Source organism: Staurois parvus, unplaced genomic scaffold, assembly GCF_062004578.1.
Source record: "Staurois parvus isolate SC_StPar_1 unplaced genomic scaffold, SC_StPar_1.0 ptg000018l, whole genome shotgun sequence".
In the NCBI taxonomy this organism is placed as follows: Eukaryota; Metazoa; Chordata; class Amphibia; order Anura; family Ranidae; genus Staurois; species Staurois parvus.
Window position 1 is genome coordinate 11,849,878 of NW_028317814.1, and position 27,779 is coordinate 11,877,656.

A 27,779-nucleotide genomic window follows, 5' to 3' on the forward strand; every position below is an offset into this window, starting at 1 on the left:
CTAGGAATTTAAGTCCAATACCAGTTCTGGATTGGTTGAGGTCATGAACAGCCAGATGCGTCGTGACAAATCAGGACCAATGCGCCTCTCTCTTGTCTGGTCTTGGTCATTAGACTGTGTGACATCTTCATCTGGATACTCCATATCGTCTGTGGCACCTCCAGCACGTGGTACCCTCAGGTTACTGAGGAGAGATAGTCTCTCTTTATCAGTATTACATGCCACATATGCCTGGATAGAGAGAAAAGATACAGAATTTACTTTCTTTGAATAACATCAGCTTTATACACCGACTACTAGAATTAATACGGAACAGATGAAATGCGTACATGTGAGCTTATTTACCTGCTAAAGGATTTGTGTTTCTGTCCATCCGGTCTTACCATTTACACAGCTCTGCCTCACAGCACATCCCTGCCTGGAAGGGGAGGGGACTTGATTTGTCTCTGCTGTGGATTCATTTTTACTTACAGATCTATTTTCCACCCCACCCTGTGTCAGGGCAATGAAAGGAGAAGCAGCACACTGCGCTCATCCCTTCATCACTGCTCTTTTATCAGCATGCTCCTTTTGCACTGCAGCAACACCTGGCTGATTGTGCTTCCTCCTTTCTGAGCTCTGCTGTACAGGGGAATGCAGGCTGATACCAAGCCAAACATGGTGCTTACACTGCTGACACTGAAAAAAATACATTAATATGATGTAATAATGATTACAGAACAGCATCAATGTATGTTTCTATTAAACTAGTAAGGTAAAGTCTAAGAAATACTTGAAGCACTTACCTTTTAATACCTTCCAGACTAATATGGTAAAGTCTAAGAAATACTTGAAGCACTTACCTTTTAATACCTTCCAGACTAATATGGTAAAGTCTAAGAAATACTTGAAGCACTTACCTTTTAATACCTTCCAGACTAGTATGGTAAAGTCTAAGAAATACTTGAAGCACTTTCCTTTTAATATTTTCCAGATCCACCAGAGATCCCCATATTCTGGGGTGCTCGAATATGCAAATATTGCCTTAAAAGAGTAATGGTGAGGGTTGACACCCCCTCCCCCTCTCCTGGCTCCTGTGCCTCCCTATTGGCCACTGAGCTTACCTGTCAGTGGGGAATAGTAGATGAGAGGGGCTTTGGGAAAGATTGTAAAATTTCAAAACCATCTTATACAAGCAATTAAAAAACAAGGTCTATTTTTATATATACTGTACATCAGCTTGATGTAACTAAGTAAATGTCTTACTTCCAGTCAATTTCAGATATGTGCTTTTCTACGGCATGCCTTAGAACAGTGGTCTCCAAACTGTGGCCAGGGGACCAGATGCGGCCCTTTACTTGCTTTTATCTGGCCCTTGGGGAACTATTTCATCCAATGATACCAACAATGGGGCATAATTACCCTCACTGACACCAATGATGGGGCACTATTCCTGCCAATGACACCAAGGATGGGACACAATTTCTCCCAATGACACTAACAATAGGGCCATATGACATTAATGATGGGGTACAATTCATCTCAATGACACCAACGATGAGGCACAATTCCTCCCAATGACACCAAAGATGGGACAGAATTTATCTCACTGATACCAATGATGAGGCAAATTTCCTCCCAATGACACCAAAGATGGCGTCAATGACTTTTCCCCACTAACATCAGGGACTTTTTTTACTCCTAATCCAGCCCCCAGAAAGTCTAAAGGACATTACCCCTTGGCACCGGCGCCTCCTGGCCCTTTAAGGGTTTCAGAAGTCGGGAGGCGGGGCAGGGTTTAGCGTCATGTGACCGCCGTGACACACTGTCACATGATCGGGAAAGGTCGCGATCGAAAGAGGAGATTGGGACCTTTCCATGAGTACTGGACATGTGTGCTGGGAGTGCGCAGGCGTGTGCTCTCAGCACATATGTTTTTTTAATAGAACGCAAATGTGCGGCCGCTCAGCGTCTAGGCCCAGACACCGGGAGGCCGCACATTTGCATGTGTCAAGAGGTTAAACTGGCCCTTTGTTTGGAAAGTTTGGAGACCCTGCCTTAGAAGATGGTCCATTGTTTTGATAGGAGTGACCAATGATCCCTATGGCTATACACTCCTCTGTCTAATATCTGCAGATGCTCAAGCTTTCCCTTTAGTGTGAAAAATAGTGGGGGAGATTTGCTAAAACTGGTGCACACAGAATCTGGTGCAGTTGTGCATGGTAGCCAATCAGCTTCTAGGTTTTATTGTCAAAGGATAACTGAACAAGCTGAAGATTGAAGCTGATTGGTTACTATGCACAGCTGCACCAGCTTTAGTAAATCTCCCCCATTGCATGTGGATCCTGGGCAGAAAACACATTACACAAAGACACTGACCTGCATAAGGAGTTGTGGAGAAGGATAGGCCTCTGTTATAGTTGCAGCCATTGCTGGACTGACTCTATTAAACTGCTGAATCTGTCTCTTCCAGGCCAATGGTAAGCCAGTGAGCGATCCTTTGGGTCCCCACCCTCGCCAGGTGCCTGCTGAGGTGCAGAAGGAGTAGCTCTGAGCCTCCCAGTGCAACCTGCAGACAGAGAGAGAACGTTGTTTACCACGGTCCACCTTGCTGCACCATCACTTATAGGTCATCTGACCTCAATGTTTGCTGCAAAGAAAAGAAAAATTTGGGGCATGCATGCGTGTGCCCACTGCTGACCCCCACTGAGACTGGACACTGTGCAATTTTGTCAGCAGGTTTCATCCAATGATTTATGGCTGACACCTGCTGATTGGCTGTATCCATTCACAGCACACAGCCCTGTGTTTACAAACACACAGGACTCTGTACACAGAACAGCGATCTGTCTGTTTCTTCTCCCTGAAAAGCAGGGAAAAAAAACAGCCAGATCTCTTGGGCCCCTTTCACATAGACGTTCTGATCGGGTCCATCTGCCCGTTTTTCAGGTGGACCCATTGAAACCTCTATTCTCCTCTATGGAGCGGCGGGTGTAAATGGACATGTGTCTGTTTACACCCAACGACATCCAATCCGATTTGATCCGTCGAAAAGAGATGGATGGGGATCCATTCCCCTTCTGTCCACCGGATCGGATGGGATGGCAGTTGGATGGAAACACACAGGCGGTTGTTTTCCATTCGACCGCTCATAGAAGACAGTTGATCCGCTGACTGGTCCACCCCGTCTGAAAGGGGCCTTAGTAAAAGCAGCACATATTACACATACAACACTTGTTAGGCACACAGTTAACCCCTTGACTGCCCCTTGATGTGAACCCTTTCCAAGCCAGTGTAATTAGTACAGGGACAGTGTAAAGTATTATATCTGATCACTGTATTAGTGATGTCAGTGTCATTTAATTTACCTCCCAGTGACGGTCTGTTAGCACTAGATTGCCCACCACACTATCACAGTCCAACTGTAAGTCACTGATCACCAGCACAGCGTTAAAGCTGCGTAAATTCCAGTATATATACACCATAGTTTTTAGATGCTATAACTTTCAAACAAACCAATTATTATACACTTAGTGGGATTTTTCCTTTACCAAAGACATGTAGCAGCATTTTGGCCTAAATTTATGAAGAAATTAGATTTTTTACATTTCTTTATTTTTTATAACAGAAAGTAGAAAATATTGTGTTTTATTTCCCCAAACTTTTTTGGGTTTTTTTTTGTTTATATAATAAAAAATAACACCAAAAGAAGACTCAAATTTCACTTGGGTACAGTGTTGTATGACTGAGCAATTGCCAGTTAAAGTAGCACAGTGGTGAATATAAAAAAAATTCCCTGGTCATGAAGGGGGTAAAACCTTCGAGAGGTCAAATGATTAAACAGAGGCTAAGAAAATAGCTTCCTTGGCTGTAAAGGGCAAGAGGGTTTAGCTCTGCTCTAAGTGTATGTTATTTCAAGATGTTGCAGTTTGGTTATTGGCGTACACCTAAAACGGAAATAATTTAGTAGGCATTCAGTGGATTCAAAATAGACAATTCATTTTAAATGTAAATTCTTTTTCCTTTATACCACCTGAAAATGCTGATTTGCCGAAAAACAGAAATCTAAATAATAATCCATTAAAGCAGGGCAATGATTATAAGGCTGCTCATGTCACTTGTATAACCTTTCACTCACAAGGAATTTACATTGTCCAGTCACTTTTTGTGAACTCACCGGAACGGGCGCTGAGCTATACTCTTGGTCACAGCACACACATGTTGCCCCAGTTCTCTCCATGTATCCAAGAATAAGACTTCGGTCTCATGGTACAGCTGTAGAAAGATAAGTGCCTACCTCCACAGAGGAGGATAACAGTTATCAAAGAAGGTGACATCACAGAGAAAACTTTATTAGAATATACATAATAATGCTTTCACATTAAAATTTAGATTTGACAGCATGCCTAACAGTGATAATAAACTAGAGAAAAATCAGAGTTAAAGGGCAACTCCATCTTTTTGCACCATGTTACGCCCATATTTAGGTGCTGCCCCAATCTAAAAGGATCTTGTAAAGAGATGCAAAGGTCGCTCCTTTTCTTACAAAATAATTTTACATTCATGACTACAAAAAGTAAAAAAAAAAACAAAAGAAAAAAAAACACCTAAGCCGGGGCCACTGATGCAGAGAAGGTCTGAGATTCTTATTACAGCTCTGAAACTGATCAGAAAGAGGGCTGATCTTGCCACTTGGCAGTCAGTTTGCAAAAAGTTTTGACAATAACTCAGTTTCTACTGTAAATTACACAGGAAGGTTAAATAAAGTGACAAATCTTTAGTAAATTCTCCCCAGAAGCTAGTTTGAAAAATATATTATGGCTTCAACATAAAAGCCTCATTGCTCACTGGGTGTTTAGCCCCCCGTGCCTGAAATCCTGGCATTTTGGTGCAAATGAAAAGTTCACCATCCAGCCCCACTGCTGACAGTCTGAAAAAATCTATGAGAGGCTGAAAGCTGCTGCGGATGGATGGGACTGGATGGTGCGCAGAGTGGTACTAACATTTAGGGCAGTATGTTCCCAGGAACGAATACCCAGAATACATGCAGTGTGCACTCCCAGCATTCATCCTTGGCCACATACTGCCCAGGGGCGGACTGACCATTTGGAAACTCGGGCACTGCCCGAGGGCCCGGGGTCAGTAGGGGGCCCCATGAGATGCCCCTGGTACCTTTTTCATAGGCTTTTTTGAGTTTGGACAAGGACACAGGGGCCCCATAATCCCCTATTGCCCGGGGGCCCCATGAGTTGTCAGTCCACCCCTGATACTGCCACAAACATTAGGAACACTCAGTGCAACATCCAGGCCTGTCCAGCCGCAGCAGCTTTCAGCCTCTCATAGAGTTTTACAAGTTGCCGACAGTGAGGCTGGATGGTGCAACCTTTGCCTTCCGCCCGCATCAAGATGCTGGGATCTCATGCTTCGTTGCTAAATGTCTAGTGTGCATGGGACCTGAGGTGTCTGGAACATGTAAACTTAAAGTGGAACTAAATGTAAAATAGAAACATTTGTGAACAGGCAGTCTTTTTATTGCAGAAAAAAAATGCAATGTTACACTTTCCTGCCTATTTGCAGTCCTCTGTAGAATGTACACTGAACTGCACAAACTGGCAAACTCCCAGCGTGCCCGGATGACTGCACTCCTGCACATGTATGGGAGTGATGTCATCCCACATCAGCCAATCAAAACAAACAAAAACCAGGGTCCAAAAGAACCCAGGGAGAAGAGAACAGCGCCGAGCAGGGACTTTATGGGTGTCAGATTGTTGGAACTAGAACTAAGGTAAGTACGTGTGCCTTTAGTTCCACTTTAAGACAAAAATGTATTGCATAAGCTCACTGGGCCACATAGTCCCCCCCCCCCCCTTTAGGACACAATGCAGCAAAGTAAAAGAACTATGTAGCAAAACAAAATTCATTTTAGGCTCTTGCTTAAAACAAAAAATTGTATTCAAAATTTAGTTTCCAAAACTAATCCTAGAAGATGATACTAAAGAAGATGATGTATGGAGAAGTCTTTAACCGAGGACTGGTATTTAAATGTAGATTAGCTACCAACCTCATCTATATGTCGCCTGGTCACTTGGCTTTCTGGCTGTTCATCATAGCAAAGGCTTGGCTCTAGAGAGTGTCTCTCCATCTTACGCGACAGTCTTTGACATCTGGTGGTCAAAAAAACATTTACTATTAAAGCTCAGTCAGTTCACTTATACCATCTCAGTGTTTTCCGTCTTCAAGCATAAAAAGAGAACCCCAAATAAATAAATAAAAAAGTGAGTGCTTTCAACGTCAGCAGCTATGCACTAAAGGTAACCAAATAAAACTTCAGTCAAAACAGTAAGTAAAGTGCAGCGCTATAAATAATTAAATAAATGATAATAATGTCCGTATAAAATGAATATTCTTATGGTGACAATCCGTGTGTAGAGTGCCCACTATGGCGGTACTTCAGTGCTTGTGTTTTTAAAAGTGGGGTAAGAATACGCACTCACCAGATGTGTAAAGAAATTACGCATTTAAATCAATCATCAGAGGTCCCCTTTAAGGAAGCGGATTAAGCCATGTATAGAGATATCCTCCCTCTGTATGGGTGGTATGTCAGGCACTTCTGGGTGGTATATGGATCCAGTAAACCAGAGGTCCCCTTTAAGGGATGAGTGGGTGTAGCAACCTGTGTAGCAGGAACTCCCTCCTCTGTGTAATAAGGTAGATCTTGATTCAGGGGTGAGCTCTAGGAAATCAATGACTCCACTTCATTAAAGGGGACCTCCGATCATTGATCTATATGCGTAATTTATTTACGCATCTGGTGAGTGCGTATTCTTACACCACTTTTAAAAGCACAAGCACTGAAGTACCGCCATAGTGGGTACTCTACACACGGATTGTCACCATAAGAATATTCATTTATACGGACATTATTATAATTTATTTACTTATTTATAGTGCTGCACTTTACTTACTATAAAAAGAGAACCCACCTCTTTGTTACGTTAGCTTTTGGAACCAGAAGTCTGGTGTTGTTAGTGCACGGTTTTTAGCAAAAAACTGAGGACTTGGGGTAAATAATGCAGGTGCCTGTGAACTACACCCACTATGCACTGATTACACTTGCAATGCTCTGCAGGACTGAATGCATATATTTAAAAGAGAAGCATTGCCAATCGTCTCCTATGGATCATAGGTGTGCAGCTTGTTCTGCACTCCTGTGATCCATTTTCTGACCTCACAGAGCCAGTCCAGGCTCCGAAAGATCCTAACCACATGGTTGGAATCCACCCAGAATCCTGGACCGGCAACTGACTCAGCTTCTCAGCAATCCACTGATATCCTGAGCCAGCCACTCCCACCCCCGCCTATCACTCCAGTGAGTGCTGGAGGGGCAGAGCAGAGAGCCAGTCACTGACAATCACTGCTCCCTTCTCAGAGTGGAGGGGAGAACTGAGCGATCAGCAGTGTCTGATCACTTAATTCTCAGTGGATAGCCGGTGGGGGACAGATGCAGCATCAGATTGATGCTGCATCAACCTAGGTGAGTAGAAGATTTTCTCTTTGTATAGCCCATACTTCTCTTTTAATAAATGCACATTTTTGATTTTATTAATGTGTGTGCAACCTCACCTTCAACACTTAACCTTTAAGCAGAAATCGGGGCAAAATGTTTTTTGAACCATTCAGTGGTGCTGTGCCCATACTGCACGGGCCATCTGCTCGTTTTTGTCTAGGGGTCATAAGAGTGAAAATATACTTACCGAATCAGATGATCCTCAGAGCGCAACACTGGTCCTTGCCGCTTCCCCCCCCCCCCCCCGCATACTAGCGGTCTTGTCAATGGACTGTTCCTGACGTCATCATGCCAACAGACCGTCTCAGAGCCTGAGGATGGCAGGAACAGTCCACCGCTGGACTTGGGGGAGCGTGGTTTTCCGGAGGATCGGAGGACGGGATATATATAGCTTTTCCACTAAACCCCTGGACAAAACGAGCAGTTTTCCCATGCAGCGCACAGCCCCACTGCATGGGAAAGTAAAATTTTACATGGAGTTCTGCTTTAAATTTCAATCTGTAAACCAGACTTGCATCTTAAAATCAGACTGACTATTGAACACTGTAGCTTTGAACAGAAAGTTTTTTGGACAAAAAAATGTAAATAAAAATGTTTAACTTGAATCAGACTAATGGTATTATTTCAAAAGTGAAAGGTCCTCTTTAATGAAAGTTGCAGTCTGTAATCCAACTTACCTTCTATAATCATGTAGCCCCAAAACAGCCAAGGTGATCTTCTTTCCAGAACACTTCCTATCTATTCCAAACACAGAGGTCGGAGTCATGGCGTTTTCAGGAGCCAGGAATGGAGAGGGATCAGCTACTTTAGATCTTACAAGGCTGTTATTAACTTTTTCACTGCTGGGCCCGATGTCCATTTTTTCACCTCACATACCCAGACCACTTTGGCAATGTTTTCACTGGTTATGATCGGCAGCTGCTGATTGTGGCCCTTCATGAATTAGGAGAGTCTCAGGTACCACTCTGCCATAAGTTCATGATCAGCGTAGTGGCTATTAGCTTATAGACTAAGGCAGTGGTCTCCAAACTGTGTCCCGGGGGCCAGATGCAGGCCTTTGCTTGTTTTTTCCAGCCCTTAGGGCACTATTTCTTCCACTGATACCAACCATACCTCCCCCCATCACTGATCCCAATGAAGGGACACAACTCCCTTTAATGACATCAACAATTGACACCAATGATGGAGCACAATTCCTCCCACTGACACCAAAAATGGGGCATTGCGTTTTCCCACTCATGTTAGGACCTTTCTACTCCCAAGGGCCACAATCCGGCTCCCCAAAAGTCTGAAGCACAGTAATGGCTCTTTGTTTAGGAAGTTTGGAGACCCTTGGCTTAAGGGAATGCAACTGCAAAAAGGATTACTGACATGGCCTACTGCAAGCAGTTCTGCCCTTACGTCAGTGCCAGTGAAAGGATTAAACACAACCTCCACCCCGATCATGCCATGCTTTTAATACCAATGAAAGCGGATCTATCATTACAAATTAGAAAGCACATGAATCAATATGGGAACATTTTACCATGACATTCTTTTGAGTAAAAAAAGTACCTTTTTGTTGTTATTAAAAAAAATGGCTGCTCAGGTGATCTAAAGCCTGAGTGGAAGAAAATGTGGGTTCAGTTCGCATCACTCCCTTGTTTTCCCCTTTGTTCTATCTGTATACTTCATATCTTTTCTATATCCATCTACAGTACATGCCTTTTCTTACATATTCCTTTGTAATTAAACTACTTCCACGTATAATCTCCCAAAATGAAAACAACTGAAATATACATAGACATTTAGCAACATTTTACTACTTCAAGTCTCTCTAAGGTAAGATTCACACTACTGTTGGTTGTGAACAAAATTGTGCACTTTCCTGACGCAAAACATCCTGTACAACAAACACTTTACTCCTGCGCTAGGAAAGGACTCAGTAGACCTAATAAGAATGTTCTGGAATTTTCTGGAATATGCACTGCTTGCTGCCCTCAACAGACCGGGGTGGTCCGAATACACTGGATACAAATGGAGAAACAGAAAAAGGGCGCACCGACCTAGTGCATTATCGTTTAAAATAATGTATTAAAGAAACAAAAATAGGTATCATACTCACAATGGACATAATAACACAGGTATGTCAAACTGAACAAGGTGTATGATCCAAACAACATCTGAGTCCATACGATGGAACCCTGGATGACCAACTGGCTAACGCGTTTCGAGGACACAACCTCTTCTTCAGAGCCAACACTACAGGAGTCTGTACTTCTCTTTATATAAGTTACTAAATGGTAACAAAAGGGCTGTCCTTTGGCAGACACGTGGCAGTGCCAATATTTCTGAATTAATTAATTATTATTATTAGTAGTAGTAGTATTTATCAACTCCTAATGGCACTCCCATGCGTCTGTTTTCACACATACTGAAATGCAGGGTACGTTTTGATGCGGCATAATTTTTAACAGGGGTCAGGGGCTTCTTTACCATGATTCCTACATGTAGGGAAGCCCACTGAAATTAATAAACTGATCCACACATAACTCACAGGAACTTGATAAAAACGCAGTTAAACGCACAGATGTAAACTGAGCCTTAAGGCGGAGCTCCTCCCAAAAGGTGAAGTTCCGCTTTAAGGACTGCTCCCCCGCTCCCCATTAAGGACTGGCACCTTTGGGTGCCCAAATTTGACAGGTACCTGCTCCCATTTCCGGTCTGATTGCCTAGGCGATTGGAAACAGAAGTTGTCCTCCCTCCCTCTCTGTAGTCTTTTGGGACACGTGACAGGTCCCAGAAGACTACAGGACCATTCAGGAAGTGCAGCACTACTCGCGCATGTGCAGTGGGTACCCGGCTGTGAAGCCGCAAGCTATCACAGCTGGGTGCCCACACTGAAGATGCCGGCCTCCTGGAATACATGACGGCCTGCTGGCCTCCTGGAATCCAGGACGGCCGGTGAAACGGGCTGCGGGAGACACACCACAGGACCGAGGGACAGGTAAATGGCTGTTTTTTAAAAGTCAGCAGTTTTTGTAGCTAATGAGTTATTTTTTGACAAGTGAGTAGAACTCCACTTTAAAGTGTTACTAAACCCTGGACCCTGCATTAACTATATCTGGCCTCCCACAGTACATAGAACATGGAAATATAATTATTTTAGTAAATATAAACTGCTAAGTACCTTTTATTTTATCAGCGGGTAGAGCAGTCTTGAGACTTCTATCAATGTCCAGCAGAGTACTGGATAAAGATGGTAGGAGGAGTTTTCATTCTCCCGACTGACTTATGAGGCTGCATGACCCCTAAACCTCTGTCTGGACAGTGCTTATTGACCCTGTGCTGGATATATGCACTCTCCCAAGAAAATAAAAAAAGGTCTCTAGCAATACACACCAAACTGTGCATGTGCAGCTTGTCTCCAAGGCTCTGTTCTATCAGCAGATGGATTGGGGACAGCAGTAGAAGGGGAGGATCAGAGAAGTCTGGATCAAACATAATTTTTACACAGTGCAGAGGATTAACCCCTTAGGTTCCACAGTGAGTATAACAAGCATGATTTACTGCATATACAGACTGATTTTACTGTTGTGGGTTTAGTAACACTTTAAGCACAAAAAAATAAAAAATCTAGGACACATACTGTAAACCTTTTTTTACATCTATTATAATTGACCTCAGCAAATGCAATTATTGTACATATGGCACATGGATATTGAGCTATATGCCCCATGGGTCCCTATATTATTATTAGTATATTATTATACAGGATTTATATAGCGCCAACAGTTTGCTCAGCGTTTTACAATATAACGGGAGACAATACAGCAACAATACAAGAGGGATAGGAGGGCCTTGCTCCTTGGAGCTTACAATCTAAGAGGGAGGGGCTAGTGGTTCAAAAGTTAGTAACTGTGGGGGATGGACTGGTAGGAGGAGTAGAAGATTCCATTATTAGCTGAGGGCAGGATAGGCTTTCCTGAAGAGATAGGTTTTCAGAGATCACCTAAAAGTGAGCAGAGTAGGCGATATTCTGATAAATTGGGGTAGAGAGTTCCAGAGCATGGGGGAAGCTCTGGAGAAGTCCTGGAGATGAGCATGGGAGGAGGAGACAAGGGAGCTAGAGAGTAGAAGGTCGTGCAAGGAGCGGAGAGTACGGTTTGGATGATATTTGGAGACAAGATTGGTGATGTAATTTGGGGCAGAGTTATAAATGGCTTTATATGTTATTGTTAATGTTTTGAATTTTATCCGTTGGGCAATGGGAAGCCAGTGGAGGGATTGGCAGAGAGGGGTGGCAGATACAGAATATATATAAATCTGCATGTTCTTCACCTTTCCAAATTTTACCTGAATGTAATAGAAGACACTCTTGAGAAATTCTCTAGGCTCCACCAGAATCAGCATTTGCTCTTCTTTCCCTTTACATAGATCCAGACCATCCTGGAATATAAAAACAGCGATTGGAAAATCCAGAAATATTTTTGTGTTAGCTGAATGAAAAGAGTTCGGAACTTAATTTCTGTGTTTCTCGTGTGTAGAGCAGTCCATGGAAATGAACAGGCTGCCATTCATGCCACACATGGAAATGCACCTGCATTTGGTTGCATCTGCAGGTGTGAACCAAATCTAAGAGGAAGAGAGGACACCCCAAGATAGCAGCTCTCAATAGCTGGCATTATATCACCATTCTGAGTAAATATTTGTAGTAGGTCTTATGTGCACTCCTTATCCCCCCCCCCCACACACACACACACACACATACTTCTTTTTGCCTCATAACATATTATTATTACAGTGCTAGTGTTACTGTTTGTGTTCTTGTTGTATAATTTTGCTGTTGTTTTGGTAAAAATTCTCTTCTTTGGTCCCGGTAGAGTAACAATTTTCTTACTTAATCCCCCAATACCAGGGTGGATTTGATTTAAATCAAACTGATTTAAATTACGATTTAAATCACTAGTCAGTAAGGCTTGATTTAAATCAGAGTTTTCTACATAAAGACTAATTCTTGCTGGTATAACTTTAATATGCAAGTAGATGAAGATTTTTAGAATAACAACTTTTCATATTAGTTTTTTTATCCCCAGTTTAATAGGTTAATCATTCATATTTGGACAACTTTTCTGTTGTACTTAGGAAGGAGAAAAATAATCATTACCTTAATAATAACAATTTAAATAGATTTATTCAACTGAAACAATAACATTCCAGCATATGTTATTTGCTTAAACAAACATCCATGTTTATTTACTAATTTGGCTAAACAAAATATATATATTTTAAGAAACTTAGACTGTCAGCCCCTTCCTCCTCACACTTAGTTTCACTTTTTTCTTGTGCAGATCTATTCCACTCCAAACAATCAGAAAAATATTGTTTCTATTCTATTCACTGAACTTATTGAAACTTAGCAGTGAAGGGGTTGATTCTGTATTCATAGGTTTGTAGAAGTTAGGATGAAGGTCTTTTTCTTAACTCTGTTCATGTTAAAACATTTTTGCTGTGAAGAAGAGGCATGTGATCTCCGCTGCGTCAAATTCAGTTTTGAGAACTGCAAAAGTAAACCAAGCATCTGTGATAATATCTTGTAGGCAGAGAAACTGCCCAATAATCTTACAAAAACCTCTGGAAGAGCAAGACATTGTGAATGGATTCATGGAATTTATTTACCCCTTCCCTTGGCATCAGAGACACCGCTCTCTCCTGGTTCTCCTCCTACCTATCCCAACGCTCCTTCAGCGTTTGCTACAACGGCGCCACCTCCTCTTCCCTCCCCCTCTCTGTTGGGGTCCCCCAGGGCTCTGTCCTTGGACCCCTTCTCTTCTCCATCTACACCTCCTCCCTTGGCAAACTCATACACTCCCACGGCTTCAACTACCACCTCTATGCTGATGATACTCAAATCTACCTATCCACCCCTCACCTCACCCCCACATTCTCCGCCCGCATCACTCACCTCCTAAACGACATCTCTGACTGGATGTCGCTCCATTTCCTCAAACTCAACCTCTCCAAAACCGAGCTTCTCGTCTTTCCCCCTTCCCGTGCCCCCCCCCCCATCCTTTCCATCACTACCAACAACACCACCATCAATCCCGCCCCGCAAGCCAAGGTCCTTGGCGTCATTCTGGACTCAAACCTTTCCTTTCAACCTCATATCAAATCTCTCACAAACTCATGCAGGCTCCACCTCCGGAACATCTCCAAGATACGCTCCTTCCTTACCCCAGACACCACTAAACTACTCGTTCACTCCCTGATTATCTCACGCCTTGACTACTGCAACTCCCTCCTCACCGGCCTACCCCAGTGCAAACTCACCCCGCTTCAGACCATCCTGAACTCAGCTGCCAGACTCATCCACCTCACCAGCCGCTCCACCTCTGCCACCCCCCTCTGCCTCTCCCTCCACTGGCTCCCCATTGCCCAACGCATTAAATTCAAACTGCTCACTCTGACCTATAAAGCCATTCACAACACTGCCCCTAACTACCTCACCGACCTGATTCCCAGATACCACCCTACCCGTACCCTTCGCTCTTCACAGGACCTCCTTCTATCTTGCTCCCTGGTCTCCTCCTCCCACGCACGACTGCAAGACTTCTCCAGGTCCTCCCCCATCCTCTGGAACTCACTACCCCAACCCATCAGACTGTCACCTTCCCTCCTCACCTTCAGGCGCTCCCTGAAAACCCACCTCTTCAGGGAAGCCTACCCCACCCTCACCTAACAGCCGCTGCCCTTCCCTCCTCCTTCCACTCCATCCCCCACAGCCATTTCCTCCTGTACCTCTACCCCCTCCCTCCTAGATTGTAAGCTCGAAAGAGTAGGGCCCTCTTACCCCTTGTGTGCTGTTTGATGTTACTGTACTGTTTCATGTATTGTCCCCCCTCTATTGTACAGCGCTGAGCAAACCCTTTGGCGCTATATAAACTCGATAAATAAATAAATAAATAAATAAATACCCAAAAAATTAAACATATACAGCCTTATTCTACATAATTAAAAAACTAATCTTTATTTCATGATGGAATAACCTTTGGATGGTAATATATTTTCCTCAAAAAGCATTTTATTAAAAAAAAATCCGATTTAAATAAAAAAATCAGATTTTTTAAAAAAAGCATTGATTTTTATCCACCCTGCCCAATACTGATGATCTCATCCCTCTGATTCCCACCCTTGGAGGCTGCTCCCAGTGTTAGCCATGATAAGCTCAGAATACCTCTCTCAGTCTTAGTGCCCCCTGTGCAGGCTGATATCAAGTCAGAGGATTTTCAAAGTCCCCCCAAAAAATTAAAAGTCAGCAGCTACAAATACTGTAGCTACTGACTTTCATTATAAGGATATTTAGATATCCATGGATCAAGTGCCGCCCTCACCTGGGCTGGTTACTCACTGGTCTTTGGCAGCCCGGTGCAAGCATGTTTATTAATTGAAGTGCGCAGTGAGCCCTAACAGCTTCACAGCCAGCTACCTACTGCGCATGCACAAGTTGAGCTGCACTTTGTGAATGGTCTTGCAGCTTTCTGGGACTTGTGATGTGTCCCAAAATGTTGCGGGTTAAGAGGGGGGTGGGGGTGAAGTTTCTCTTGGATCGCCTGGGCGAAGTTTCACTCGGATTGCCTAAGCGATCCAAGTGGAAGTGGGAGCAGATACCTGTCAAAACTAGATACCCGCTCGACCCCCCCCCCCCCAGTATGACCGCAACGTAACAACGTATGACCAAACATGTTGGGGGGTGAGTTGGCGGCAAAAAAAAAGAACTCCCTCTTTTGTGTGAAATTCCACTTTAACACTGTATGCTAGTTTTATGATACATTGATTATAGTTTACTGAATACTTACCAGATTACATGATGACATTATATACATGCTTAGCATTTGGCATTCAGGTTTAAAAAATGTATTCTGCATATAGGTAAAAGGAATTACAGAAAACAGTGTGTGAGAATTACATTGTGTGCAGTGGCTTGCTGTTTGTGCACAAAGGTGGTGCCATAAAAAGAATACAATGGAAACCTTTTCTCATAAAATATGAATTATTAGAATGTATTATTCTCTTTTTAACATAATAACATAAAGGAAACCAGTACTGACACAGCCTGGATGCCTTCATTACTGACCTTCCCCTGAAAATGTTTGTTGTTTGGCTATTTTTGGCATCAATAAATTCAGAGCTTCCAACTAGAGATGAGCGAATTATTCAAAAATTCAATTCGGCTGATTCGCCGAATTTGCGGGAGAAATTTGATTCAATGCGAATTTATTCGCTGCGAATTTAACTTATTAAAAGGGTTTCTAGGCTTCAGAGAGCCTTTATATTAGTGCAGAACACTGTACCTTTAATTTAAATGCCCTTGGAGTCTGCTGGGGAAGAGAAATAATACTGTCAGTCAGTATGACATGCAGATGAGTGCCGTCGATCTTAGAATCACCGCACACTTCACTCATTTGGGCAGTCACGGGGCACAACGAAGAAGAAGAAGAATGAAAAGAAGAAGAATGAAAAGAAGAAGAAGAAGAATGAAAAGAAGAATGAAAAGAAGAATGAGAAGAATGAAAAGAAGAAGAAGAATGAAAAGAAGAATGAAAAGAAGAAGAAGAAGAATGAAAAGAAGAAGAAGAAGAATGAAAAGAAGAATGAAAAGAAGAAGAAGAAGAATGAAAAGAAGAAGAAGAAGAATGAAAAGAAGAATGAAAAGAAGAAGAAGAAGAATGAAAAGAAGAAGAAGAAGAATGAAAAGAAGAAGAAGAATGAAAAGAAGAAGAAGAAGAATGAAAAGAAGAAGAAGAAGAAGAATGAAAAGAAGAATGAAAAGAAGAATGAGAAGAATGAAAAGAAGAAGAAGAAGAATGAAAAGAAGAAGAATGAAAAGAAGAAGAAGAAGAAGAATGAAAAGAAGAATGAAAAGAAGAATGAGAAGAATGAAAAGAAGAATGAAAAGAAGAAGAATGAAAAGAAGAATGAGAAGAAGAATGAAAAGAAGAATGAAAAGAAGAATGAGAAGAATGAAAAGAAGAATGAAAAGAAGAAGTATTCCAGTACAGCAAAAAGTGTATCTGCAGAGAGCTCCGCTATTTCTGACAGTTCTCTGACAGTTCCTTCACATTTACAGCGGTTGAAACATTGTATTTGTTTCCGAATAAAAACATCTGTATCCTAAATGGAAACAAATAGATACAATGTTTCAACCGCTGTAAATGTGAAGGAACTGTCAGAGAACTGTCAGAAATAGTGGAGCTCTCTGCAGGGACACTTTTTGCCGGCTGATCGGGAAAAATTCGATTCGTGCATCCGAAGTTGGCTAATATTCGGATTCGGCACGAATCGAATTTTTCCTGAAATTCGAAACGAATTCCACTTCGCCTGGTTCGATTCGCTCATCTCTACTTCCAACCTAGGGCAAGAATTTAGCTAATGAACCCAGAGAAAAATCAGAACGGCTCATCTAATCTGAGTTATTGACTCAAAGTACTGAAAGCCTTTGGGTTAGCATAATAGTCCAGCAACTAGAATTTCCAAAAGAGACTTTAGTACTGACAGCTCCTATTTGCTCTTACCAATTGTTCAGTGTCTGCCACCCCTCTCTGCCAATCCCTCCACTGGCCTCCATTCAGTGTCCTCCACCCCTCTCTGCCAATCCCTCTACTGGCCTCCATTCAGTGTCCTCCACCCCTCTCTGCCAATCCCTCCACTGGCTTCCATTCAGTGTCCTCCACCCCTCTCTGCCAATCCCTCCACTGGCTTCCATTCAGTGTCCTCCACCCCTCTCTGCCAATCCCTCCACTGGCATCCATTCAGTGTTCTCCATCCCTCTCTGCCAATCCCTCCACTGGCTTCCATTCAGTGTTCTCCACCCCTCTCTGCCAATCCCTCCACTGGCTTCCATTCAGTGTCCTCCACCCCTCTCTGCCAATCCCTCCACTGACTTCCATTCAGTGTCCTCCACCGCTCTCTGCCAATCCCTCCACTGGCCCCCATTCAGTGTCCTCCACCCCTCTCTGCCAATCCCTCCACTGGCTTCCATTCAGTGTCCTCCACCCCTCTCTGCCAATCACTCCACTGGCTTCCATTCAGTGTCCTCCACCCCTCTCTGACAATCCCTCTACTGGCTTCCATTCAGTGTCCTCCACCCCTCTCTGACAATACCTCCACTGGCTTCCGCTTACTCAACTAATTAAATTCAAGGTACTTACAACAACTTCTAAAGCCATCCACAACTCAGCCCCCAGCTACATCACTAACCTAGTCTCAAAATTCCAGTCTTCCAGTTCTTTTCCTTCCTCCCAAGACGTCCTGCTCTCCAGCTCCTTTGTTACCTCCTCTTATTCTTGCCTTCAGTACTTTTCCAAAGGTACTCCCATCCTCTGAAACTCCCTTCCCCAATGTGTCCGACTATCTCCTACCCTGTCCACTTTTAGACAATCCCTAAAAACCTCATCTCTTAAGAGAGGCTTATCCTGCCCCCTCCTAGCAACGGTACATGTATTTTTCTCTATCAGCCCATCCCCCGCAGTTATTACTTTTTGTATCAATTGACCCTCCCTCTTAGATTGTAAGCTCTACTGAGCAGGGCCCTCTGATCCCTCCTGTATTAATTTGTATTGTAACTGTACTGTCATCCTTTGTGCAAACTGCTGGCGCTATATAAATCCTGCATAATAATAATAGTACAGATTTCCTCAAATAGGACTAACCCTCTCAGATGGATATTTTATTGCAGGTGACGTCTGGCAGACTGAGACTGCCCCAGGTTTCTTTCTTAGATCTTGATTGCTCTTACAGGGAGATCTTCCTGCTATAATCCATGACTGTTCCTGGCCACCTTTGCTCTGGCTATGTTTTCCGCAGTCTAGAATAAATATGAAAACCCAATAGAGAGAATGGGACATCTCATAATGGCCACATCAGTTGTGAAAACCTGTGATGCTCAACAAAGATCTCAATAAGAGAATCCCCAGGAGATATAAAGAACTAACAGGCATTTTATCTCAGCAGCACCTACAAAGAACTAAAATATCAGTTTGGAGTTGACTGATCCTTCCACTTTAAATATAAGCGGCTCTAATACAAAAACGTGTTGTCTGTTCCAATCACAACTTACTACACATGTCCAGTCAGCAGGCATCTCTCTTCTCCAGGTAATGCTCCATGGCACAGAGTGTGGCTCTAAGGAGTAAGTATACCCAGCTGAACTCAGAGCTTCCAGCATACCTTCTGACCCTGCATCTTGGAGAAGACCTGCGCAATAAGAGATCAATCAACAACGCAATGTAGACATATATGTGTGATTTGCAATGATGCAAAAAGTTGATCTGTAATGTTAGCAAGCACCAAAAGACAATTTATATAGTGCCAACTCTCAATGAGTCAAATTTGCTTGTAAACTCTACATGTAAGAACACAAGGCCTAACCTTGCAGATACCCTCTTCTGGTCCTCCAAAAAAGCTGCCAAACACTAATCTGAAATGGTAGCTTGCGCCAAAAGACTATATATATATATATATATATATATATATATATATATATATAGCCAGTTCTCAATGTGCCCCATTTGTTTGTAAACCCTGCATGTAAGAACATAGAGGTGACCAAGAAGTCCTGGCTGGAGCAATTCGATGAGCCTTGCTACTGGAATATTACTAAGGTCAAAGTGGATTACAGAGCTGAGGTGAGGGAGAGTTCAGAAGATCATGACCGCCGTCCTGCAAAATTGAGAGGGTAGAAAGTGGCGCTGACAATCTTAGCCAGAATACACACCATGGTATTTAAGCTCATCAGACTCTAAGGACTGATTCACACTTCATACTTTTGTACCATGCAATGTGGTGTGGGCCAATGCACTGTGTTTACTGTGTCAGTAATATTGCACTGACACCCACTGCAGGTCGCAAGGGCAGCGCATTCAGAATGCGGTGCACGAAACCCGCGCAGCATTCTAGTGTGAATCAGCCCTTAAGGATACTGCACACATGGACATGGTAGAGAAGACAGCACACTTGCTTGCCTGCCTCTTACGTCTTCTGCATGTTGTGTTCATTTTTGTGGGCTAGAAGCCAAGGTGGGGTCATGTGTAATATGGGGCTGTGGTGATGCCATGGGAACCTCATTTCATTTTTTTTTTCCCTCCTGGTGCATCAAGGGAGGGAGGCCTTGGGGTACTTTACAATGCCACGTCATCAGGGGGCTTGCTGAGGCTCTGGTTCTTGCAGCCAGCCCCCTGATGAAGTGAAACATGCATGCCATCATGAGGCCAGCTACAAGAACCCAAAATAGATAGTTCCCCCCTGATGTTGTAAGTAAATGAGATGGTGGAGCAAGACCTGGAATGCTGCAGTGGATCGGTGGTTTGACCCAGGACAACACTATATCAGCTGGATGTGTAAGTATGTATTTTGAAGGTAACCCTGCTAACAAGATAGGAGGGGAACAAAAATAGAACACAGGGATGGTAAAGGGTCATTGAGGTTGCTCTTTTAATAATACATAGAACCTTCCTAGATCTATTGCCATAATTTTCCCTACAGTTCTACATATCACTATTCTTATAGTAAATTATTTATTGTATGGTGACATAGGTTCAGATGTAACAAATACTCCAGTACAGGGTGGATTTGATTTAAATCAAACTGAGTTAAATCACAATTTAAATCACTAGTCAGTAAGGCTTGATTTAAATCCTAGTTTTCTACATAAAGACTGATTCTTGCTGGTATATCTTTAATATGCAAGTAGATGAAGATTTTTAGAATAACAACTTTTCATATTAGTTTTTTTATCCCCAGTTTAATAGGTTAATCATTCATATTTGGACAACTTTTCTGTTGTACTTAGGAAGGAGAAAAATAATCATTACCTTAATAATAACAATTTAAATAGATTTATTCAACTGAAACAATAACATTCCAGCATATGTGATTTCCTTAAACAAACATCCATGTTTGGTAACTAATTTGGCTAAACAAAATATATATATTTTAAGAAACTTAGACTGTCAGCCCCTTCCTCCTCACACTTAGTTTCACTTTCTTCTTGTGCAGATCTATTCCACTCCAAACAATCAGAAAAATATTGTTTCTATTCTATTCACTGAACTTCTTGAAACTTAGCAGTGAAGGGGTTGATTCTGTATTCATAGGTTTGTAGAAGTTAGGATTAAGGTCTTTTTCTTAACTCTGTTCATGTTATAACATTTTTGCTGTGAAGAAGAGGCATGTGATCTCCGCTGAGTAAAATTCAGTTTTGAGAACTGCAAAAGTAAACCAAGCATCTGTGATAATATCTTGTAGGCAGAGAAACTGCCCAATAATCTTACAAAAACCTCTGGAAGAGCATGACATTGTGAATGTAGTAATGGAATTTATTTACCAAAAAAAATTAAACATATACAGCCTTATTCTACATAATTAAAAAACTAATCTTTATTTCATGATGGAATAACCTTTGGATGGTAATATATTTTTCTCAAAAAGCATTTTATTCAAAAAAATCCGATTTTAAATAAAAAAAATCAGATTTAAATAAAAACAAATCAGATTTTTTTTTAAAAAATCATTGATTTTTATCCACCCTGCTCCAGTATATACACTATATTGCCAAAAGTATTGGGACACCCCTCTAAATCATTGGATTCAGGGGTTCCAATCATTTTCATGGCCACAGGTGTATAAAATCATCACCTAGGCATGCAGACTCCTTCTACAAACATTTGTGAAAGAATGGGTCACTCTCAGGAGCTCAGTGTATTGAAGTGTGGTCCTGTGATAGGTTGCCACCTGTGCAGTAAGTCCATCCGTGACATTTCCTTACTACGAAATATTCCATGGTCAACTGTTAGTGGTATTATAACAAACTGGGAAGAACAGCAACTCAGCCACAAAGTGGTAGGCCACGTAAAATGACAGAGTGGGGTCAGCGAATGCTGAATCGCACAGTGTACAGATGTCGCCAACTGTCTGCAGAGTAAGTAGCTAAAGGCCTCCATACTTTGTGTGGCCTTTAGATTAGCACAACAACAGTGTGTAGAGAGCTTCATGGAATGGGTTTCCATGGCCAAGCAGCTGCATCCGGGCATTACATCACCAAGTACAATCCAAAGCATTGAATGCAGTAGTGTAAAGCATGCCACCACTGGACTCTAGAGCAGTGGAGATGTTTCTCTGTCTGGTAATCCAGTGGACGTGTCTGGGTTTGGCGGTTGCCAGTAAAACGGTACTTGCCTGACTGCATTGTGCCAAGTGTAAAGTTTTGTGGAGGGGGGATTACGGTGTGGGGTTGTTTTTCAGGGGTTGGGCTTGGCTCCTTAGTTCCAGTGAAGGGAACTCTTAAGGCATCAGCATACCAAGATATTTTGGACAATTTCATGCTCCCAACTTTGTGGGAACAGTTTGGGTATGTTCCCTTCTTGTTCCAACATGATTGTGCACCAGTGCACAAAAGAAGGTCCATAAAGACATGGATGATTGAGTTTGGGGTGGAGGAACTTGACTGGCCTGCACAGAGTCCTGACCTCAACCCCATAGAACACCTTTGGGATGAACTAGAGCGGAGACTGTGAGCCAGGCCTTCTCATCCAACATTCGTGCCTGACCTGACAAATGTGCTTCTGGAAGAATGATCAAACCTTCCCATAGACACCCTCCTAAACCTTGTGGACGGCCTTCCCAGAAGAGTTGAAGCTGTTATAGCTGCAAAGGGCGGGGCCAACTCAATATTGAACCCTACGGACTAAGACTGAGATGCTATTAAAGTTCATGTGTGTGTAAAGGCAGGTGTCCCAATACTTTTGGCAATATAGTGTATGTTTAGATAGCACAAACTGAGAGCTGTTGATTTCATGATAGATGTACCAGCTACATCTTGCAGAACTTTAGTTAAACCTCCAGTGTATACTTATGATAGGGACAGATTATAATTTAGAGTTGTTATTGAAAGACTGTCAGCTAAGAGCACGCACACATAAAGAGGTTTAAGGGGTGTTTTCTTTGATGTACTCCAGTGAAGATAGCTGCAGGATTCTAGAATACCACTGAAGAACTCTGAAGACCTAAGGTGACCGAAGGAGGATGGATAAATTTGAAAGGTTATGTTTGCCAACTTGCTTGATTTTCCTAAATAATATATGAAACTAGCTAGGTTTTGTTAACAGTGTGCTCATTCTTTAATCTTAATTTACATATTTTAACTTGTGTTTGTGTCTTCCAGAACATGGACCATGGGCAAGCCTGGGGTTATTTAACATATCGCGGTAGGTCCTGGTACATTAAATGTCATTACAAATTTAAAAAAAAAGCAACAGACCAAAAACATACTGTAAAAAGTTTAATAGAAATCCATGTTAATATTTTAGTTCAACGAAATTATTAAGGGAAAGTTAATGTGTATTAAGGTAAAAAAAACCTTCTGCATGTAGCTTCCCCTTGTACTCACCTGAGCCCAATCTCAATCCAGCAGTGTGCACAGGAGCAGCCGTTCTCTTGGCTCTCTCCCTCCTCATTGGTTCCCACTGCAGTCAATCAGAGCCAGGGAGGAGCCGCGCTCTGTGCGTCTATGGACACACAGAGCCAGCTCGGAAGCAAGCATGCTTGCTATGAGGGCACTCGGTGGGGGCAAAGAGCCAGGAGTGCCAGCAGGGGAACTCACGGAGAGGAGAATTGGGGCTGCTCTGTGCAAAACCATTGCACACAGCAGTTAAGTATAACATGTTTGTTATTTAACCACTTCAAGTCCGGACACTTTTACCCCCTTCCTGTCCAGGCCAATTTTCAGCTTTCAGTGCTATCACACTTTGAATGACAATTGCGCGGTCATGCATCACTGTACCCATATGAATTTTTTAGCATTTTTTTTAAACAGATAAAGCTTTATTTTGGTGGTATTTATTCACCACTGAGATTTTTTTTTGCTATGTAAATGAAAAAGTCCCAAAATTTTGAAAAAAAGTGTTTTTCTTACAAAAGTTTGCAAATAATATTTCATCGTAAATCTTGGCCAAAATTTATTCCGTTTATCTTTTTAGTAAAAAAAATAAATAAATAACCCAAATTAGTTTATAACCAAAATTATAATTTTTAAACATTTGTTTGTACATTTTTATTTTATTTTTTTATTATTATTATTATTATTATTATTTTAACATACTGTCGCCCTAGCAGTACAGTGTCACCATGGTGACACTACTACTTGTGGGGGGTGATGAAGATTTTTTTTTTTTTTTTTTTTTACACTGATTGCTTTTACACCCATAAAGGCTATAAAAGCAATCATTGCTCCTTCTCTCTGGCTGCATTCTTGTAGCCATTGAGAACTACTGTGTGAGCTGTGATTGGTCACAGCTTGTCACATGGTACAAGGCTGTTGTGAATAGCTTTGTACCATGTGACCTCTGTGATCATTCACAGATTTCACACGTAGTAAGCAATGATGTCAGAAGTAACATCTTGCTTAATACTCTGCATGTGATCACTGATTGGCCAATCAGTGATTACATGATCGGTACCTTGCACAGAGGTCCCATACGACGATCGGTGTTCCACTGTGTCCGGAGGACACAGCGGGCACTAGATCACAGTGCTCCCAGGGAGTGCGCACAAGCAGGGGGCGGGGAGGCTGTTTATAAATGTTTACCCGACCCTGTACTGCCACCGTCTGGCCGTTTATATACAACAGCTGGACAGGAAGTGGTTAAAAAAAAATAAAAAGCAATCCTTTACAATTAGTTTAATAATTAAGGTTGGTGGTAAAAATGTCTGGATGACATCTAAAATACTGTTTTCTATAAAGGAAGGGGTGTGGGAGTTTGCTTAAAACCGTGCGTACATGCTCTCTGATGATCCCGTCCAGCTAGTCTTGAGGGAACATATCAACGTAGAGGAATCTTGTGGATGCATTTTGTTATATAATTCTGTTTTCATAGATCCTGTTGTCTGCAGATGACTTTATTGAAGAAAAAAAAAAAAGCAAGTCTTTCTGGCAGGACTGCTTAGAACCCAGTGCAGCCTTCAAATGATAGCATCTGAAAGGGAGTATGCCATAAAATTTGATTGCAACATCCGACCTTTTACTCATAGGCAAGCAACACAAACTGAAGCCACAGCAAATGAGGGGTTATGAAATGTGAAAAAAAAAAATAATTGGCCAAACTAACTCATTATATTAATTTTCCAAATTCTAGTATACATTCTTACACATATACATAGGAATAGATTTACTAAAACTGGAGCGTTCAGGATCTGGTGCAGCTGTGCATGGTAGCCAATGAGCTTCTAACTTCAGCTTGTTCAATTAAGCTTTGACAAAACCTGGAAGCTGATTGGTTTCTATGCAGAGCTGCACCAGCTTTTGCACCCTCCAGTTTAAGTAGATAACCCCTATTGTTTCCTTTTAATTCTTTGTAGAGTTTGCAGTGAATTGTTTGGTAAACAGTGTAGAAAAGTAATTGATGAACTAAGCTGTTTAACCACTTGCCTACCAGGCACTTATACCCCCTTATTTACCAGGCCAATTTTCAGCTTTCAGCGCTGCCGCACTTTGATTGACAATTGCACGGTCATGCAACATTGTACCCATATGAAATTTTGATAATTTTTTTCTCACAAATAGAGCTTTCTTTTGGTGGTATTTAATCGCCACTGGGCGCTTTACTTTTTGCGCTATAAATAAAAAAGTGCAAAAAATTTGAAAAAAAAAAAAGTTTCTTTGTTTCTATTATAACATTTTTCAAACAGGCATTTTTTTCTCCTTCACTGATGTGCGTTAATGAGGCAGCACTGATGGGCACTGATAGGCGGCCCTGATGGGCACTGATAGGCAGCACTAAAGGGCACTGATAGGCAGTACTAATGAGGTGGCACGGATAGGCGGCACTGATAGACAGCACTAATGAGGTGTCACGGATAGGCGGCACTAATATGCAGCACTGATAGGTGGCACTGATAGGTGACACTGATGATGGGTACTGATAGACGGCACTGACTGGCATCACTGCTGGGCACTGACTGGCAGCACTGACTGGCACAACCCCTGGGCACTGACTGGTGGCACTGACTGGCAGCACTGCTGGGCTGCACTGGTGGGTGGCACTGGTGGGCAGCACTGGTGGGTGGGCACAGGTGGGTGGCACTGGTGGGCACAGGTGGGTGGGCACAGGTGGGTGGCACTGTTGGGCACATGTAGGTGGCACTTCTGGGCACAGGTAGGTGGCACTGCAGAGTGGCACAGGTGGATGCACTGCTGGGCACAGGTGGGTGATCTGCTGGGCACAGGTGGGCGGAGCTAGTGGGCGCACTGCTGGGCACAGGTGGGCGGAACTTGCGGGTGGCACTGCTGGGCACCGATCATCAGGGCACTGATCATCAGTGCCCTGATGATCGGTGCCGATCCCCGCTCTGACAACTGCAGGTTCTCGGCAGTACTTTCCTCACGATCTGACAGCGTGAGGAAAGTGCAGCCGAGAACCGGCACTTGCATTTCCCTCTGATCAGCGTGTCATTGGACACCGCTGATCAGGTGGTAAAAGGCGCTGTGATTGGCCTTTTACCACATCACGTGATCAGCTGTGTCTGTAGGACACAGCGATCACGGAGATCGCCGGGTGCGCGCCCCCTGGGGCGCGCAGGAGAGCGCGTTCTGGGGGGACGTCATATGACGTCCACTCAGAACTGGCCGGCCGCAGTGAAGCCGTCATTCGGCTATCTGCGGTCGGCAGGTAGTTAAGAAAGAGAGTGAAGTACACTATATGGTTAACGATTTGCGGACATTTATTGACCATCAAACCCATATGAGTTTGTTGGACATCTCAGGTTAATTAAGGGTATTCGTATTGAACAATTGCCACCAGATTGTAATTGTCTGAATGTCTTTAGGAACAATCGAGTATTGTCCATGATACTTTTTTTATTTGCACTAAAGCCTGGTACACACTGAATGAGAAAAAAAACGGACAGCTCAGGAGGAGCCACTGTACTAATTATTACTGTTATATAGGATTTTTATAGCGCCAATGGTTTGCTCAGCGCTTTACATTATAGTGGGAGACAATACAGTAACAATACAGTTCAATACAAGAGGGAATTGAGGGCCCTGATCCTTGGAGCTTACAATCTAGGAGGGAGGGGTGAGTGGTACAATAGGTAAAACTGTGGGGGATGGAGTGGTTGGAAGCATAGAGGATTCCAGTATTAGCAGAGGGCGGGATAGGCTTCCCTGAAGAGAGAGATTTTAATGATCGCCTAAAGGTAAGTAGAGTAGGTGATAGTCTGATAGATTTGGGTAGGGAGTTCCAGAGAATGGGTGATGCCTTGGAGAAGTCTTGGAGATGAGCATGGGAGGAGGAGATAAGGGAGCTAGAGAGTAGGAGGTCTTGCGAGGAGCAAAGAGTACGGTTTGGGTGATAGAGATAAGATCAGATATGTAAATTGGGGCAGTGTTGTGGATGGCTTTGTATGTCATAGTATACTAATGATCCGATATTGGTACAGCGAGCTCCCCTGCTGTGCTATTGGGTTCTGACAGGGATGCCCCCCATCCCGGACAGAACACTTCGGTCAACACTGTCAGCCATTGGCTGAGAGCACTGATCAGGAGCTGATCAGCAGACCTTCTTCAATCATGCCTCTTTGACAGAAGCCGACCGAACGTCTGGCTTCTGACAGACCGGCTACCACATCGGGCCAAATATCCAATAAAAATTGGAAGATGCCAAAATACCGCTCGACATTTGGCCCGTGTGTAGTAGGCTTGACATCCAAATCTAAATGTCTTTGTATGCTAGAGAATTGTAGAATGAACAGTACCCTTCACTAAAACACATTCACTCAATTATTTGGAGTGGGGTCCTTGTAGCTTTGGCCATATAGCGTATTTCTCATCCAGGATCATAAGCAGAGCCTATCTTAGGTAGAGTGACTTGATGATCTTATATTGATGGTCATCTTCTTCATTCACCCAGGTAAAACCGTGCCTGAAGAGCAGGAGATCAGCAAAGTCATGTACCATGACTGGCGTCTTATACCACGGCATGAAGAAGAGAACTTCAAGCAATTTATCCCTCTGCCGGAGCCAGAACCTGTCCGCTATGTGCCATACCCACCACTACTGAGGGCTATTGCTCTGGCTCAGTTGCAGAAAGAAGGAAAGCCTTTAACAGAGCCCATGCTGGACATTGGGAGATTACGGGAATCTGATCATGAGCTCCAAAAGGAGCTTAAAGTGAGGAGAGCCAAAACAGGGACACCAGTGTGA

The 27,779-nt window shown here is 42.9% G+C and overlaps 2 protein-coding genes across 2 annotated transcripts; one reads left to right on the top strand and one right to left on the bottom strand.

Moving 5' to 3' along the window:
- LOC149473072 (structure-specific endonuclease subunit EME2-like) lies at positions 1-19,111 on the bottom strand. Its single transcript, XM_089683634.1, has 8 exons — positions 19,105-19,111; positions 18,642-18,778; positions 11,883-11,974; positions 8,224-8,328; positions 6,041-6,143; positions 4,157-4,272; positions 2,359-2,548; positions 1-231 (listed from the first exon to the last, which is right to left on the bottom strand). The coding sequence occupies exons 1-8, from the start codon at positions 19,109-19,111 to the stop codon at positions 1-3; spliced, it is 981 nt and encodes a 326-aa protein (XP_089539760.1).
- LOC149473073 (small ribosomal subunit protein mS34-like) lies at positions 19,111-27,779 on the top strand (the record flags this gene model as incomplete). Its single annotated transcript, XM_089683640.1, has 3 exons — positions 19,111-19,209; positions 22,743-22,785; positions 27,487-27,779. Coding segments are annotated over 3 exons (435 nt in total), but the record flags the coding sequence as incomplete, so codon positions are not given.

Coding starts and splice junctions, on each gene's coding strand:
- LOC149473072 (XM_089683634.1), bottom strand. Junction 11,975..18,641: donor CTGCTGACTGGACATGTGTA/GTAAGTTGTGAT, acceptor TTTATATTCCAG/GATGGTCTGGATCTATGTAA. Junction 2,549..4,156: donor ATAGCTCAGCGCCCGTTCCG/GTGAGTTCACAA, acceptor CTCTGTCTGCAG/GTTGCACTGGGAGGCTCAGA.